Consider the following 17,384-nt stretch of genomic DNA (forward strand, 5'->3'; position numbering starts at 1 on the left):
TCCACTTGAACTTTCCACTTGACTCTGTTTCCACCCTTCCTCCTTCCTTCTTCTTTCTCTTGTCTATCTCACAATACTTATATACTTATATATCATCATCAATCGAGTCACCTGTAATCAAGATGGCTCAGCAAACCCAGCCTCTCAAAATGTTAGTTTCCCCCCTCCTCCCTCCTCCATTACCTTAAGATAGAGAGAAACAGTATCGCTAACATTCCTTCCCTCCCCTTCTTCCCCCCAAAACCGAATATTGTATAATATACTATTCCCCCTTCCCCTTAGCCTTTCCATAGGATCACCTTTATCCGACCTGAACGCAATGGTATCTAAAATATCAGCTATAAATGCCAAACATGGTCCGTTCGACGCTTGTGTGGTTGTTGGTGATTTGTTCAAAGAGGGGAGTGAAGGACGGGAAATAGAGGGTTTGGACTGTAAGCTTTTGCCACTCTATGCCTTCGTTCCCGCTCGTGTGGGGCTGAGATGGGAGAATGCAAGCTTATGTTTCTGGGTGATGATAGTTCCCGTACCTACTTATTTCACTGTTGGAAAATATGCTTTACCCCCTTTGGTACAGGAGAGGATTGTGAAGACTGGTGGAGAGGTTGCGAATAATCTTGTTTATCTCGGTAAGCTAGCTATCGAGTCCCGATGGAACAATCAGCTTATGAGCTCATTCGTGATACTTTGCAGGCAAATCTAACGTCCTTACTACTGCTCAAGGATTGAAGATCGCCTGCGTGGGAGGAAGCTTCACTGAGCAAGGGTACGATACGATCGGAGTGGGTGTTCAGCTTTTCTTCTTTCAGGAAGTCTTCAGCTGACGTTGATTTCACACACAGGACCAATTTTCACCCGTCATATCCAAAGACTCCATCTCCACCATCCTCTCACACCCCCTACTTACAGGATCGACAGCCAACCCATCCGAATCTCTCGCTTCTGCCAAACAGACGGCCGTGGCCCTACCAAGTGCCTTCCAAGGTGTCGATCTCCTCTTGTTCTCCTCCCCTCCTCCTCACCTGTCGACTCTGTCGCCATCATACGCTTCTTCCGGTATATCTCTGGCGACTCCCGCTCCGCCTTTGGAAGAAGTGGTTCGAAGGGCCAAACCTCGATATCTCCTTTGGGGCGATGGCGAGGGATTCTGGGAGAGAGAGCCGTGGGGATGGACCGGTCCGACTGGGAAGGAGGAACGATGGACTAGAGCTGTGAAGCTTGGGGCGCTTGGTGGAGATGCTCCGGCTGGAGGGAAGAAAGCTAGAGTGAGTCTTTCTCTCAACTAGGTATTCAGTCCCTCTCAGGAAAATAGCTAAACTGTGTGTGACGTGGTTTTAGTGGTTCTATGCTTTTACCCTTCCTCCTCAGACCGCTACTTCACCTTTACCCACCAGACCTGCCAATGCCACGCCCAATCCGTTTGTTATGCCCAATACACCTTCGACCTCTTCTACCGCTGGTAAGAAGAGAGGTCCATTAGAAGATCAGAACTACATCTTTGGCGGACAACAGGCCAAGAAGGGTAGAACAGGTAAGCTACCGCTTTTGATATGAATGGATATAGCTTACATTGTATCATGATTTGTAGAAGGTGGAGCACCTCCTGATAGCTATGTGTGCAAGATTTGTGCTCAACCTGGGGTGAGCATCACAACCTCTTGGGTGGCAGGATGGATTGCTAATCTTAAGCATGCTCTGAATATAGCATTTCATTCAAGATTGTCCTCAGAAGACAAGCCGAGATCACAAAGACCACTCGAAGCCACCTCCAGGATACGTTTGCAAGATCTGTCAATCTGTAGGTTAGGTGATTGGGGTCCTTGTGATCTTATCGCTCACCTGCTCATTTAGCCCGATCACTTCATCAAGGAATGCCCTCAAAAGGATGACAAATCCAGAGGACCGAAACCCCCGCCTCAAGGATATGTCTGTAGAGCATGTGGTATACCCGATGCTCATTACATCAAGGACTGTCCGGTTGTGATGGAAAGAGAAGAAGCGAGGAGCAAGAGAAAGGAATTGGGTCCTGCAGAATGTGAGCTTCCGTGAAGCTAGATTCCTTTGGTGATAGCTAATCGACTTCCCTGCTTCAGGTTGGTTCTGCTTGAGTAATCCCAAAGTAACCAAACATCTCATCGTCGCTATCGGCTCGGAGACATACGTAACTCTTCCTAAAGGTCAACTAATTCCCACTTTACCTAAGCATGTTGCTCAAGGTGGTGAAAAGCCATTGGTTCCAGGTGGAGGGCATGTCTTGGTAAGCTATTCAGTCCCTGGTAATCGACCGTATCTAGCTGATATTGGATTTCTTACTTTGAATAGATCATACCCATCGCCCACCACCCAACCTTACTATCAATCCCAGCAGAAGACGCCATGTCCATCATCTCCGAACTTGAATCCTTCAAATCATCCCTTAAAGCATGTTACGCATCCTACAATGCCGTACCTGTATCTTTCGAGATTGGACGTCTTTCCGGACGAGGTGGACATGCCCATGTCCAAATTATCCCTATCCCCAAGAATCTGGAGGATAAAGTGGAAGATTCGTTTTTGAAAGCTGGTGCAGCTCAAGGGCTGGATTGGGAACCTGAACCTGAACGTGCACTTGCTAGAGTTGGTCAACAGGGGAATTATTTTAAGGTGGAATTGCCAAATGGGAAGAAGATGGTACATTTGTTGAAGGGAAATTTCGATCTACAATTTGGGAGGTGAGTTTTGCTTTCTCCTTCACAATCCTCTCGGCTATTCTCAATTTTTCCTGGATCTTTTGCGTCTCATTAACCTTTTCACGAATTGTCGAGCTCTTGCTCGTCGTTCCTTATGACACGGATATGAGCACTGACCCTGATCCTGATGTTACCTCTACCATAGAATGGTCCTAGGCAGTTTGTTGGGATACCATCATCGAATCGACTGGAAGGAATGTTCTCAGTCCGAAGCAGAGGATAAAGAAGATGCTCAGAAGTTCAAGAAGGCTTTTGCGCCGTTCCATGCTTAGTGCTTGGTGGAGCTCGAAGGGATGTCAGGAATGGTGAATACGAGATCAAGGGTGAAGGAGTGTTGTTGAGATGATGTATTATGAGAGGAGTGTTGTTGTGTTACAAGCGGAGTGGGCGTTGTGATGATGAGTAAGACGATGTTGAAGTCGAAGATATATGTGAAGTGAAGACGTACATACTCAAAGATCTGTCCCATACATTCATGATGCATTCTGATCATACTGCGATGCGCTTTTGATCTTGACAATACAGCTTAAAGGTATGAGAACGAGTCATTCGAGTGACCTGCGAAATGTGCTCGCTACGTGTATGTGTATGTGAATGTGAATGCTTCTGGTGTTGTTCAACTGCTCATACGTTATGCATAAAACTTCTGTCTCTCATATAAAATCATATCATATCTTCCATTGACTCATCTGAATTCGTTATTCCTTCTCTGTTTCCTATTGGTAGTACGTGAGACGACCAACTAGGTAGATGGGATCTATACCAAGGAAATGAATGTCAGCGCAAGTCGCACCTACGTATAAACTCTTTCGGCTTAACCATAAAAATGGAAAAGAATACTCACCTAGTTGGATCCAGCCTGTTTGGCAGCCTCCGCACCAGCCTTGAACCCATGCTCCCACTCCCAATCGTCATCTGCGTTCTTGCCTGACTCTTGAGCCCTTTGCTTGGCCCATCCGGCAACATCACCGGGGATATCGTTACCTGATGAAAGGGCTGCGCAAGCATCGTTCCATCCGGATTCGAAGCCTGGGAAGTATTGACCGGTGGGTTGGTAGCCGTTACCGTTCTCGGCCCAGTAGGCTTTGTGGTTGTCTGGGGGGGTGGGTGAGTAGGGTCAGCGTTGGTCTATCTCAATATGTATGGTATGACGTTGGATAATGGGATGATGGGGTGGATATAACAACGATGTAAGGGTAGGAGCAGGAGTGAGAGAGGTATGATGAAGGACTATCACCACACATCGAAGACTACTAAGTGGACACGATCACTCACTCTCAGCCTCATCTCGGAGTCTGGCCATGGTATCGTGATCAGGAGTGTTGAAGCCCATTTTGATTTGTGTTTGTTATATTTGGTATTTGGTGTTATGAAAAGTATTTGTTGTAAGTTTGGATGAGAAGAAGAGAAAGAAGAAGGAGGAATGTGAGAAGATGTAGAGGGGGTTTATATACCTTTCACTTGACCCATGAGTACTGCTCCACGTAGGTAGGTTAGGAGACGCACTGATCATCCTCAAACGTCACTTCAAGTGATAAAAGGTACGCAAGTACTCCCGCGATGAGTCATAGGTGACGTAAATGTTCATCGATGATTGATCGTCGTGCAGTCATGCCATGCTTAACAAACGTTTAGGGGGACTCAAGTGGACATGTACTTGGATACCCTGTGCCAAGAAGCCTTTATGCATGGGATTGATGGTGCATGGTGCATGGTGCATGGTCGGATGTAATGTCGATCAAAGTGTGAATGGAATGAAGATGCTTGTTCGGACCGGAGCATCGCTAGTACTACTGGATGGTGTGTCTGATATCTCTCGATCAGATGTCTCACTGATAAAGCATGCTGAGGCAATTTGATCCCGCTATTCTGCGCTGACCACATGATACCCACGCTATGACCATGTTGCTTACCCCTTACACAAATCATACGCGTGAAATACTCGTCTGTGTGTTTCATCATCAGCTACACACATACACCTTACTTCTGATTCTACTCAGTAGAACTACGCATCAACATCACCTCCTGTCAAAATTCATTCGCCACCTATCTGTCTAGTCCCATACCACCATGTTATCTCCAATACCGATGGAACGACGCAACTCGCAGCACGCCTCCTTACCAGGCTCATCAACCGACAGGATGGGACACGGACGGACCAAATCCCTCGGGGCGATTTCTTTCGGTGTAGGTGCGAATGGTGGGTATGGTGGGCCATCGAGTCCTAAACCTGTGGGGAGTCCCACGGTTGGAGGTGGTGGTGGTGGGGGAAGGGAATATGAGTGGGCGGATATACAGGCTAGGTTAGTCGGTTGTCCACTGCTTGCTGTCGAGTCGAGAGAGAGGAAGCTGATTTGATTGTGGATTATGGACTATAGGACGTTCTGTAAATGGTCAGTTGGAACTCGCTCTTCTGTTTTCAGTAGGGGTGCTAGCTGAGATCAGCGGGCAATGTGCAGGCTCAATAAACAGCTCGAAAGTCAGGGGTTGGATCCTATGGTTGATCTAGTGCGGGACTTCTCAAATGGTGTTAAACTCATTCAGGTGGGTCTTGTTCTCATGGTCTTCTTACTTTCCCTCTGAAGCTATCAATATCACTAACAAAGCTTGGTTACGTCAAGAACATAAGCTGACTTTGAATGATACCCTATGATAGTTACTCGTAAGCTCGCTCACTCGCTGCTGCACTACTCTACGCAACTTCAGCTAATCCCTCGAGATAGGAAATAATGTCTGAAGAATCCCTAGGACGATATGTCAAAAAGCCCACGATGAGAGTCCAGAAGTGCGAGAACGCAGCCAAGGCATTGAACTTTATAAGAGGGAAGAACATAAAGTTGACTAATATTGGGCCGGAGGATATTGTGGATGGGAATTTGAAGTTGATCTTGGGGATGGTACGTTGTATCCCACCCCTCTTTCGTGAAATGAGGTGAGATTGAGGAACAGGTAGCTGACGGAGTTGATCCGAACGCAGATATGGACCTTGATTTTGAGGTTCACTATTGCTAGTATCACGTCAGTCCACTTTTATTTATTCTTCTTATTCACCTATACTGCGCCTTTGCTGATCTCTTCCTAATCATGATAGCGAGGAAGGTCTCTCAGCCAAGGACGGTTTGCTTCTATGGTGTCAGAGGAAAACGACACCTTATAATCCTGAAGTGGATATTCAGAATTTCAAATCTAGTTTTGCGGATGGATTAGCCCTGTAAGCTCTGATTGGCGGTTTTCATACCAAGTAGGGTGTAGCTTATCGATTGGTCTCGGTTGGAACGTGCAGATGCGCATTGATACATCGTCATCGACCTGAACTTTTGGATTATCATTCGTTGAACAAGAGCGATAAGAGGGGAAATACGGAATTGGCATTCAGAGTTGCGGAAGAGAAATTGGGTATACCCGTACGTATAATGCCAATGTACTTGTTCTGGCTGAGCTGGAGTGATGTTAACACTTTGTTGGTCTTGCCATAGCGCCTGCTCGAGGTGAAAGATCTGTGCGATGTGGAAGTACCAGACGAGCGGTCGGTGATGACTTATGTAGCGGAGTTTTTCCACAAATTCTCTAGCGAAGGTGAGCTGATTCGGTCTCGGAAGAGGTATGTAGCTGACATTTGTGCAATCATAGATAAAGCAGAAACTGGTGCGAGAAGGGTAGAGAAGTTTGCAGAACTGATGCAAGGTCTCTGGTGAGTTGAACAAAGTGAAAGTATCATGTCCTACGACCCAACTGACATGTGTGCGTAGGACAAACAAAAACGACTTTGAACGACGTATGACCTCCCTCCTCTCCTCGCTCGAATCAACATTACATTCCTGGTCCCTCACACCTCAATCTACCACCTATCCGGAGGCCATCGCTCACCTCAGCAAATTCAACGAGTATAAGAAGACCACGAAAAGGGGGTACGTAAAGGAACGACAGGAATTGGCAGCATTATACAGTAATATCCAAACCAAGATCAAGACCTACTCGCTGAGATCGTGGGAACCTGTCCATGGACTACGGTTGGAGGATCTGGAGAAGAGATGGCAGGAGTTTTTGGTAGTTGAGACGGCTCGAAGTCGGGCGATCAACGCTACGATTAGAGAGTGAGCTTATCGTTGGCAACTGTGATAGCTGAGATCAAGCTGATATGATATGTGGTTCAGTATCAAGGACGCCTTGAGGAAGAACTTTGCCAGAGCTGCGGAAGATTTTGTACTAAGGTTACAGGAGATCGAACAGGCCATAGGAGCGTTGAGAGGGTCATTACCTGTGAGCTCGAGAGAAATCAAGTCTCGCATCGAGCTTGAATCTGAGTTGATATCTATCTTTGATGCTTGTAGGACCAGAAACAAACCCTACTTAAACTCTCATCTATAATCCCCTCGCTCCGGACAACCCTCACCACCCAGATCTCCTCCCTCAACAATAGCTGTACAGAAGCCAAAGTGGAAGAGAACGATTATACAGTCTTGACATATGATGATTTAGAGTATGAGCTAAGTCTCGCCGAAGCAGGAGTGAAGAAAAAATTGGCATTTGTGGATAACCAACTGGTCTCTGCTCAACATACTAATGTCACGCCGGCGAAGTTGGAGGAATTTGAGGGGACTTTTAAACATTTCGCTTATGAGGATAGTAATGTGAGTGAATCCTTCCTTTACTTGGACATGATATACATGTGAGGTTGGAAGCTGATTGATGATGGTAGACCCTCGGAGTATGGGAGATGCACTCCGCTTTGGCGTCTTTGGGGATAGTCTACGCTGAAGAGGAGATTGGCATTATATATACAGAGTTGGAGCAGAAGTTCGGTCAGGTCACTTATGAAGCTTGGTTGGATCTCTTGGTGAGCTTTTCCATCCCAGCTGCACTTAATTTCAGCTCACTGATATCTTGATTTTGCATGATCAGGTCGATTTGACGAAAGATGATGCGTCTTCGCCTGAGCAGTTGAGGGAGGCGTTCAGGGGTATGGCGGGTGATAAGGTGAGTTATGTGCTTCTATCTTGATACGTTACGGGAGGTGGTAATTTTCGATTATAACACTGATGCTTGCTCTCTATGGTATCCTATAGCCATACGTCACGGATATAGATTTCCAATATGCCCATCTACCCAGGGAGACAGTCAGGTTCTTAGTTGAGGTGATGCCTGAGGAGAGGACGCCTCAGCCCTTGGAAGAAGGTCAGGAGAGACCTGTAGGAGAAGGACAGAAGGCTTTTGATTGTGAGTGGGGCTCTTGGACATATGATCAATCGCGACTTCTTCGAATATTCCATTTGCTATGTGAGCTGAGCTGACTTGCTTTGTCCTCTGATTGTAGATCACGCTTTCCTGGAAGAGGCATTTACGTTCTAGGCGGGGTGTCTGATATTTTTCCTAGATCCGCTCCAACAGTATATGATAGTTTCTTACGATATAATGAATATAACGAGTATCCTATGTACGCAGTCTTATGTATGTCTAGTTTGATAGATGTGTGTCCTATACTACTATACCATGCACAATAATAAAGTAAAGTGCCACAGTAGGATTATTCCGATGTTGACTCAGGGTAACTCGTCATTCTCATTCGCGCCACGCTGTGTTTGCTATCTCACTCGTCACCGCTCAGGCGTTTATCATCGTTGTTGGTTCAAGGTGGTTATCATACCTACCATCTGTGTTATCCACAACTACTCTCCTATTCATCTATACCTACTAGAACATAGACGTTTCATTAGTCATCAGTCAAAATGGTGAGTTGACGGGGACACGTAGATGATATGGCCGACTGGAACTGGAGCTCATGTTGATTGATTTGTCGATGTAGTCTTCCGGTGTTCAACCTGTGAGTTGTGGTTTTCATGCAACCTAGTCTATCAGAGCTATAGAGAGGGCGGTGAGAGAGGAGTAGTATAGTCTGGAGGAAAGAGAATACATAATATCTCTTTACTGTTCCCATTCATCTATCCCACCCCGCCCCGGACCTTCCCTCGCGCAATCATGGCCCTCACTTGCTCACTCGGTCAAACACTCGCTGACGCTCGCGTTTGATGCTCGTTCAGACCCAAGAATGTCTCGAGAAATTCCAAGAGCTCAAGACCGGTAAGAAGATGACCTACGTCATATACGGTTTATCAGACGACAAGAAATCTATCGTCGTCTTGAAAACCTCTGAAGATAAGGACTTTGATAGCTTTGTGGGCGAGTTGCCGGAGAAGGAATGTAGATGGGCGGTGTATGATTACGAGTTTACGCTTCCTGGTGGGGAGGGGGTGAGGAACAAGTTGGTTTTCGTTGTTTGGTGAGTACACTTTTTCTTGGTTACAAGGGGAAAACGGGGCCGCGGTGGGCATATGAAAGTGGAAGAGCGATTTTAGGATTGATTCAGATGTCGGATGGATCTGGATGAACGGATCGTGACAGACAAGGGACCTATCTTTAGAGGGGAATGTTGTACCATTACACCTGTTTGTCAATTTGATAAAAGGATACGAGATCTGAAGGAGTAATTGAGAGGACAAGCTCGAGGACGAGCAGGATATCAAACCCACATCTCATATATGCTTATATTCTCACTAACGAATCACTCCACCCACACAGGTCCCCAGACGACGCCAACGTCAAGAACAAGATGATGTTTGCCTCTTCCAAGGACGCTCTCAGACGACGACTTGAGGGTGAGTGGTTGACTACAAGTTGTCGTCAAGCTGTTACGAGTCCGTCGGCTGACTTTGATGTGTTACTCTTCTCCCTTGATAAATACCCAATCTAATCATAAATACCGAATCTCATCCGGAATATTAACTGAACTTTACACCCCGTCATGTCTCCCCACACAGGTATCCACATCGAGATTCAAGCTACCGACTTCTCAGAAATCACCAAGGATGCTAGTGAGTGACTTTGCCCCTCTTGGTACTCGTTCGGGCAGCTTACTGATGTATGAATCCATCGCAGTCTTAGAAAAGGCTCTCCGAAGATAGACGTAGCGTAGACTAATGTGAATCTAGGATATCCCAAATTCTTCTTTTGTCTTTTGTGAGTTTGGTCTGGTCATTGTTCCCATGTCGCCCTCGACGTGATGAGATCTAACTTGCCTTCTGTCCCTCTCTTAGCTTCGTAACCCCTTCTCTAAGCTTTGTTTAGAGAGATCGTATATGACTATTTTCGAAATGCAAAGCGACTAGCCTTTCCTAGCATCATATCACGTTCACACGAGCGATCTCTGAGCATCAAAAAGACTGAAAAAACTACATAAGGCTATTCCCAACCTATACTGACCTTGATGCCTAGCATACAAGTCATGTAGGAGAATTCCCAACGAGCATGATATGGATGATGATCATTCATCCTGCTCAATCTTGATAAGTCGGGAAGATGCTTTGTCCGATATGGCACCAATGAGAATGTAGGTGGTCTGTGTGCTTTGTGGAAGATGATCATCTTGGGTATCGCGAATCTGCGTCGGCATCCCTTGCTTTTCCTCTTCCTCTTGCTTTTCCTTCTTTCTCTGATATCATGCTCGTCGTAAAGCTTTCTCGCTTGATTCTGTGACTCCTTCTCACCCCATCACTTAGTTTAGTCAAATCGACTGGTAAGTACATTCGGTTGTGCGTCCTGTCAGATATCCAAGGGGACCGTGCACAAACTGGTTGATTCGCTGCGATCCTTGTAAAATGATCACGATGCTACAGTATCTTCAAGACTACGCGAGACGGAGAGAATCATCACTCCAGTATAATTTCATCTTGTGCTCATGCCATCACGAGTCGGGATCAGTCTCAATGAGGTGATACCTGTGCAGGAAGTATGGATTATGATCAAATGTTAGTTTGAGTTATATGATCATATACGTATATCAACAGAACCTAGCGAGCCATTGGAACCTCTTTCGACTAGAGAGATTGAAAGGAGCAAGAGATACGTCGAGGCGAGTAATCAGAAGGTTATATCGATATTGAGTGACGATGAGTTGTCTTTGTAGAAGTGGAACGATTCTGTCTGTACATTGATTCATAAGATTGCATACTACCTTGTCAGAAGTGAATTGAGCATCGATGTTGCAGTTGCTGTGAGACACCATGGGTGTCTGTGTCTGTCATTGCTAGACTCGCGTTTGCCAGATTCAGTTATCAAGGAGAGTGTTGAACGACTTTGGGTTGAGATTCTAAAGTTTGCAATCGTATCGTATCGTATCGTATCCGTCGATGAGTACATCTTCATGAGTACATTCGAGACTGCACTATCCTCGTCATACGAGATCATCATGGTCGTAATGCAGATCATACGAGCAACCGACTCACCCTGACTCCACGGCCGCGTATATGCAAAAATAACATAATACGCTGGCTCGCTCCATCTCTGAGTCCACGTCTATCTCCGGGATGGGATGCAGTGGGATGATCCCTTGTCTTGGTATCTTACAGTATCTTTTGGGTTCTTCCGTTCTTCCGTTATTCTGGTTTCACTCGTTCCGGGGAATGGGAGAGCCTCAGAATTCAGTGGGATGATCTAGAACTTATACCCTGAGATTAGTCTAGGTGTTGTAATGCGGTGTAATCCGATAGCCTCGGTAGGTTGAGTGGCAGATTAGGATTACCCGATTACGATTACGATTACGATTACGATTGAACTGGGTAATTACGCCACCACGCACCTTGTATTACCCCATACACTTAGACTTGCGCTTACGAATGCGGACTGATTGTGAGTCGATCATCAATCATCAATCAGCCAACGATCAATCATATATAAACCTTTCTTATCCTCTTATCCTCTTAACCTCTTTCCTTTCTTCTTTCTCTCTCCTCATCAGTCAACATACAACGTACCTATACAACCACCAATCAGCACACTAGATCAAATCATTCGTTTATTCGATATCACATCGTATACACACATTCAAATCAAGTAGCAGCTCATCGATCAACAACGACGCACACGACTCCTTATCTCTCCCCAACGCATTGATAGGTCCTTGAGATCGCACATCACCCACGACTTTCATAAACTTCTTCCCGCATCCTACCATCGATTCATCAGACCAGTCCTTAGATCAGGATCAGATCGATACGAGTAGCTTTTAGATATATAAGAGAGAGAACCCTCAACGTATTTGCCACCCATTCCATCAGTCAACCAACCAACCAATTCATCTTTATTCCTTATCTTCCTCATCCAGTAATATCAGTTTATCAACATGTGAGTACTCACCCTTCCTCATCGAGTCTCTTTCATCTCATCGACTCCTCACGGTCCGGCATATATCACTCTCGCCATCATTCATGATATTACTCCTCATGCTGCCTCATCCCATACACCCTGATACCCATTACTGATACCAATCCTCCCACCCTCAGGCCAGCCAAGAAGCGATGTCAATTCAAAGTCGTCTACAACATCCCCACTTCCCCCACTGAAGAAGGACACAAACCCGAGATGACTGCCAACCCCACCCAATGCCCCTCTGCAGCTCAGCGTATAGTCGGCGATTGCCCACATTGTCAGAAATGTTTTTGCTCGACTCATAGGCAGCCTGAGGCTCATAATTGGTGAGTTTGTTTTCATTGCACGACAGACACGTCTGTCTTCTCTGCGCATTCGTCGCGCCTGTCCCTGATCATACCATATTCTATCAATAAAACTTGATACCACGTATAGTCATACTCCATTCTACCGTCTACTTCGCTGATTGAATCATGGCTGACCATCTCTCACCCCTCTCACCCCGCAGCTCCGGTATGCAAGCCTGTCGAGACGCAGCCTTCCAAGCCAACAAGGAAAGACTCGAGAAGGAACGTACCGTCGCAAGCAAGATTGCTCAGGCTTAGTCTGTCTCTTCCATACATTATCACCCCAAATATAGAGGGTAGAGCAGAGATCCTTCCATACCATTTCATTGTAATTAACTGTTTGTATCGAAGTAAGGTTAATATACCATTTGTAGAAAGTTATATGAGAATGGAACAGTATCAGTAAACGCATCTACAACTGTCCATTTTCCAGCCTACTTGTTGTGCTCAAGGCAATATGCTTTGTTTCATATATAGCTGGTGAGACTCGTCAAGAATGACACTATCTTTCGATTAGGTTGTATGTGGTCGACATTTTGCACTGCAGGCACGCCATAAACGAGCTCAAAGCGGTGAGGTGTATATATGTACCGTTTCAGCCTGGTGTCGTTGTTAATACGTCGTCCATCAATGCACCACTCCTGATACAAATCGAGAAGATACTTTCAGACCCGGTGCTTACTGTATGCATCGAGTCATTCATGCATACCCAACGATGTGCTGTGCATGTATACGCTGTACGACACTACTGGTGATGACATGATATTTTATACTGTATGTGTGATAACAGACAACGGCCGAATAAGCCAAGAATAGCGACTACGTCATGTAACAATCGTTTTAACACGTTCAGTCGCTTTCACTTATACTTTCACTCTTCAATCGCAATCCATCTCATCTCAACTCCTGTTCGTTCAAATCACACCTCATCTCGTGGTGTAGCCCATCCCCACCATGTCCTCGTCAAGCCCAAATCCAAACGTACCGTACAAACCCTATACACCCCGCCGACAACGCTCGACAAGACCAGATCGACCGTTACCCCCTCCCCCGCCTGATGAGGATATAGGAGCAGTCAACGCATTTGACTTGGCTCAAGGATTCACTTCTCCCCCTTCACCTCCTTCACAGAATAAAGACCTGCCGCCTCCGCCTGCTACGGCTCCTGCTGGTGCTGGGTTCGGTCGACAGATAGATTTCTCACAACCGCCCCAGGAAAACCAAGAGGGTGCTATAGATTTCTCAAAACCACCTAATACTGCTCCTCTCCTTTCTACAAGTGGAAGTGCAAGTGGTGCTCAAACCTCTTCAGCACATCTACATCCCTACCATTCTACGTATCCCATATCCTCTTCCGACCCACCCACTACCCTCACTCCCCTACGAGCACATTACCTCAAGAAAACACTGGTCAATCTTCAAGTGCAACATGAGCTCAACCTCATTACAGACCCCGTACTAGGTGCCAATGCCCTAGGTCTACTCGGAGACCCATTCGTGCTTCCCGAATCTGCCAGGAAAGATGCCCTGCAGAAGATATCTGAGAATTCAAGGATAGAAGGCAGACTCGGAGGGGACCTACCATTCTTGAGATTCATGTTCCATCAATTCCTCCTACCTTTTCCGTTCCTCTCCACCGCCCCACCGACGTTCTGGTCAGGGAAAGTCCAGCCTTTTCTCTCCTCCTTTCTAGCTACCACTGGTGGGTCGTCGGCTGCCTCGTCAACGGCGGGGTTGAGCGAGGAGGAGAAAGAGGTGATGGAAAGCCTGATGACCAAGGAAGAGAGGAAAGAGATACTGGAGAAGAAGAAGTTGTGGCAGAAGATCGAAAAACATTCGTCATTGATGTTTGGTGTGGGGATCAAGTTGACATCTGGAGAAGAGGTTGTGAGGATAGGTCAGAATGAGTTGAACAGGCTTGAAGCGCTGCAGCAGGAACGGAGAAGGAAGTGGTTGGAGAGGCATCCGCACAACCTACAGGCCGGGGCGTTTGATCCAACCGCGGGCTTTGAGGTCAATGTGGTGGGCGTTAGGGTCGTTGTGGAAAAGGGAAGAGTACGGAGCAGGTCTCATGAGGTGAGCGGTCCTTCTTTTGTCCATCACACTTTCCTCGAGTATATATGCATTGCTGTCTGTATAAGGCTGATCCGTTGCCGTACTTAGGAATTTATCATTCGAACAAGACGTAACGGCGTATCAGACGTATTTGTTTCCAGGCGGTATGGTGATTTCAAGCGATTGGCAGATGAGGTATGTTTGAAGCTCATTACTCTGATAAAAGCTTATATATATCTCGTCTCGCAGCTTCGACTAGCCTTCCCAGACTACCCGATCCCACCGCCTCCTCCAAAAGACAAGTCCGTCACTGCAGCAGCCACGAGTCCCCCTCCCACAGCAGGCTACAGCGCCTACAACCCCCTACGAATGATCTATGGATCAGGTACTCCTGAAGGACCTTCAAGTGGATACAACACTCCGCCATCGACTGCGGGATATGCGCCTGATTCTCCTTCATCCCCCACAACAAATACTACACCGCTCTCAAGGGAGAAGAACAGACTTACCCTCAGAGCATACCTCAATTCCATATTGGCTTTACCCTTTGTGATCAATTCACCTATATTACGGTCCTTCCTCCTTTCCGCACCTACAACTTTGACCCCTCCCGAGGCTGTAGATTGTCAAAGACGACTGGAAGGCGATGCGGTCCGAGAGGAGGGCAGGAGACGGTTCAAACTTGAAGCTGAGAAGCGGATCGAGGCTCTTCGAGAGGGGTTGGCACAGTTTAAAGGTGATGTGTTGAGCAAGGAAGGTGGATTGAAGGGCGTCTTCGAAGTTGTCAGAAGGGTTGAGAGGGTCGAGGATCTGCCGAAAGCTGAAGCTAGTGTACTGGAGTGGGGAAGAATATCGTATGTCCTTTTGTGATGCGATGATCAGCTATGGAACAAGCTGATACAGAATGAATTGACACAGTCTCGCAGCTACTATCTTCCAGCTTTTCGTAGCTTCCGATACTGCTTCCGATACCCTGACTCAACTGAAGAGGTTACATGGGTTGATGCCTTATTTCGTGTTGAAGGGTATACTAAAGATCTCCAATCCTATGGCAATGATACGAGGTCAGTTGTTCATCTCTTGATCTGTTGAATGATGAATAACAATTTTCGTGCTGATATTTGGCCTTTCTGTGTACTTCAGGTGTCCTTGATCTCTTCCTTGCTAGACCCTTCGGTGGTCAATCCCTCCTCCAGCGGATGTTCTCTTCATCCCTCACTGAGGATGTCAGGCTACTTCAAGAGGATATAGAAGCTGTACAAGAGAAGATTGATGATCCTGTACTGTGTCAGAAGATCGAGCAGTATGCGAATGCTCCTTTCGAGATTCAAGAGATCTATAGAAGAGATGCTGGTGAGTAGCTCCACCTGTCTGAAACTGGTCTTTTCATATCCTTGTCATACAGGTTTGCAATCATAGAATCCCGCTGATATGGATCAATGCACATAGCACAAGAGCGTATAGACCTATTAGTCACTATTCTCCGATCACCCGAAATGCCATCTTTGTCAAGACCACAATTCCAGAGAGTCGCCCGAGCCACCAGGGCATACCATGAATATAAGTCTGCTCAGGCTGAACAGGATGATTCGGACGATGATCTCGGACCGGATAATGAGGATGCTTGGTTATATGAGGATTTGAGCGTGCTATTGAAGTTGTGGACTAGGAAAAGGGAGAAGGAAGGGTTGTTGGCTCTGATTTTTGAGGTGAGTCCAGCGTCTCAAAACAGCTTCATGACCAATAGTGGTGATTAACTGATTTGTGTGGGTTGGTCGTAGGGTGTCACCGCTGAGCTGCTCAAAGATATCATTACCATATTTTATGCTCCTCTGGCTACGGTTTACAAGGCTGCAAGTATCGCAGATTCCCTCGGGGACATGCAGGCGTTCATAAACGATATGATACGTACAGTCGAACAGGTTGAGGAATGTGAGTGGCATATCTTGTAGAAAGTAGTGTGTCGAGTTAATCCGATTGCGTCCACTTCCGCAGTATCCCAAGAAGATCCCCAACGGACTGTCCAGACATTCATCGATCTCGTCCAACGGCACGAACAATCTTTCTACACCTTCGTGCACAACGTCCATTCCAAGGGTCAGGGGTTATTCGATTCACTCATGTCATGGATCGAGCTCTTCCTGACCTACGCTCGAACGGGGCTACCGCAACCACTAGATCTCGAGATCATCCTTCCAGCTTCGGAGGAAGAACGAAAGTTGGTGATGAGGGAGGTAGATTCGGTAGCAGAGTATCATTACAAACTCAAGATAGCTCATGAAGAGAAGATTAGACGGAGGTTCAGATCGGCCGTTTCGTCGAGTACGGAGGGTGTGGGCGTAGACGAGGAAGCAGCGTTATTGGATAGCGTTATGGCCAGTTTGAGTATCGGCGAGACTGCCCTGGCGGAGGGAGGGGAAATCGCAGATGAGGAGTCAGAAGAGGAGGACGAAGAGGAAGAAGAAGAATTGGAGGAGATGAGAAATCTAGCTCTGAACGAGAGGGAAACGACGGAAGATAGCGAGAGATCATCGTTGAACTCTGCTTTGCTCCCTGAACCTGCACCTGATCCCGAGGAGGGAGGTGAAAGACGAAGAAAGGATTCAGGAGGACATGCCCATAAGAAATCGTTTGAGAAAATACGGAATTCACTGGATTTCAAAAATCGGAAATCACCCGTATCCTCCTCGCATGGGGAGAGGGACGGGACGAACGAACCTGGCCGACCACCTAGATCCCCTCAGATATCCGCTCAGTCTCATGGGAAGAGGCGGAAGAGAAAGGGACAGAATGAATTGGTATTGGTACCGCCTGAGACTAAGGCTATAAAGGAGCTTAGACCGCTATTTGTGGAAATTGTGAGTTTATCGGTCTGCTGGATTGATGATACAGAAGTTGGATTGGCTGACTGATGAGTTCTTGGCTTGTTTGTGTTTAGCTTCGTCCGAATTTGAGGGTACGACCTATGAAATAGAATGACTAGATCATCTCAGGGCTTGAAATTTGAATATGGTACTGTGAGGGAGAAGAGCCGCAAACACTTTTTCTTTCT

The 17,384-nt window shown here is 46.6% G+C and overlaps 6 protein-coding genes across 6 annotated transcripts; 5 read left to right on the forward strand and 1 right to left on the reverse strand.

Moving 5' to 3' along the window:
- Positions 1 to 122: 122 nt before the first annotated feature.
- Positions 123 to 3,001, forward strand: I302_102394 (uncharacterized protein; the record flags this gene model as incomplete). Its single annotated transcript, XM_019187769.2, has 12 exons — positions 123 to 151; positions 283 to 434; positions 522 to 629; positions 694 to 782; positions 843 to 1,265; positions 1,339 to 1,531; positions 1,589 to 1,641; positions 1,706 to 1,798; positions 1,852 to 2,035; positions 2,094 to 2,257; positions 2,323 to 2,711; positions 2,875 to 3,001. 12 exons carry the CDS (start codon positions 123 to 125, stop codon positions 2,999 to 3,001), a joined length of 2,004 nt encoding a protein of 667 aa, XP_019050647.2.
- Positions 3,002 to 3,573: 572 nt separating this feature from the next.
- On the reverse strand, positions 3,574 to 4,062 carry I302_102395 (uncharacterized protein; the record flags this gene model as incomplete). The annotated part of the gene is made up of 2 exons (XM_019187770.1): positions 3,574 to 3,824; positions 4,005 to 4,062. The coding sequence occupies 2 exons, from the start codon at positions 4,060 to 4,062 to the stop codon at positions 3,574 to 3,576; spliced, it is 309 nt and encodes a 102-aa protein (XP_019050648.1).
- Positions 4,063 to 4,799: 737 nt separating this feature from the next.
- Positions 4,800 to 8,078, forward strand: I302_102396 (uncharacterized protein; the record flags this gene model as incomplete). Its single annotated transcript, XM_065869475.1, has 16 exons — positions 4,800 to 5,032; positions 5,108 to 5,122; positions 5,189 to 5,273; positions 5,453 to 5,626; positions 5,707 to 5,747; positions 5,821 to 5,940; positions 6,013 to 6,133; positions 6,206 to 6,305; positions 6,360 to 6,420; positions 6,479 to 6,823; positions 6,884 to 6,989; positions 7,061 to 7,360; positions 7,429 to 7,566; positions 7,632 to 7,706; positions 7,796 to 7,946; positions 8,044 to 8,078. The coding sequence occupies 16 exons, from the start codon at positions 4,800 to 4,802 to the stop codon at positions 8,076 to 8,078; spliced, it is 2,100 nt and encodes a 699-aa protein (XP_065725547.1).
- Positions 8,079 to 8,455: 377 nt separating this feature from the next.
- I302_102397 (cofilin) lies at positions 8,456 to 9,688 on the forward strand (the record flags this gene model as incomplete). Its single annotated transcript, XM_019187772.2, has 6 exons — positions 8,456 to 8,458; positions 8,533 to 8,550; positions 8,768 to 9,006; positions 9,306 to 9,382; positions 9,545 to 9,598; positions 9,663 to 9,688. The coding sequence occupies 6 exons, from the start codon at positions 8,456 to 8,458 to the stop codon at positions 9,686 to 9,688; spliced, it is 417 nt and encodes a 138-aa protein (XP_019050650.2).
- A 2,455-nt stretch (positions 9,689 to 12,143) lies between these two features.
- Positions 12,144 to 12,535, forward strand: I302_102398 (uncharacterized protein; the record flags this gene model as incomplete). Its single annotated transcript, XM_019187773.1, has 2 exons — positions 12,144 to 12,256; positions 12,439 to 12,535. 2 exons carry the CDS (start codon positions 12,144 to 12,146, stop codon positions 12,533 to 12,535), a joined length of 210 nt encoding a protein of 69 aa, XP_019050651.1.
- A 696-nt stretch (positions 12,536 to 13,231) lies between these two features.
- Positions 13,232 to 17,306, forward strand: I302_102399 (uncharacterized protein; the record flags this gene model as incomplete). Its single annotated transcript, XM_019187774.2, has 9 exons — positions 13,232 to 14,353; positions 14,441 to 14,527; positions 14,582 to 15,186; positions 15,251 to 15,396; positions 15,476 to 15,685; positions 15,782 to 16,041; positions 16,114 to 16,264; positions 16,328 to 17,190; positions 17,271 to 17,306. The coding sequence occupies 9 exons, from the start codon at positions 13,232 to 13,234 to the stop codon at positions 17,304 to 17,306; spliced, it is 3,480 nt and encodes a 1,159-aa protein (XP_019050652.2).
- Between the last annotated feature and the right edge of the window lie 78 nt (positions 17,307 to 17,384).

The sequence above is a fragment of the Kwoniella bestiolae genome, chromosome 1 (assembly GCF_000512585.2).
Source record: "Kwoniella bestiolae CBS 10118 chromosome 1, complete sequence".
Taxonomy (NCBI): Eukaryota; Fungi; Basidiomycota; class Tremellomycetes; order Tremellales; family Cryptococcaceae; genus Kwoniella; species Kwoniella bestiolae.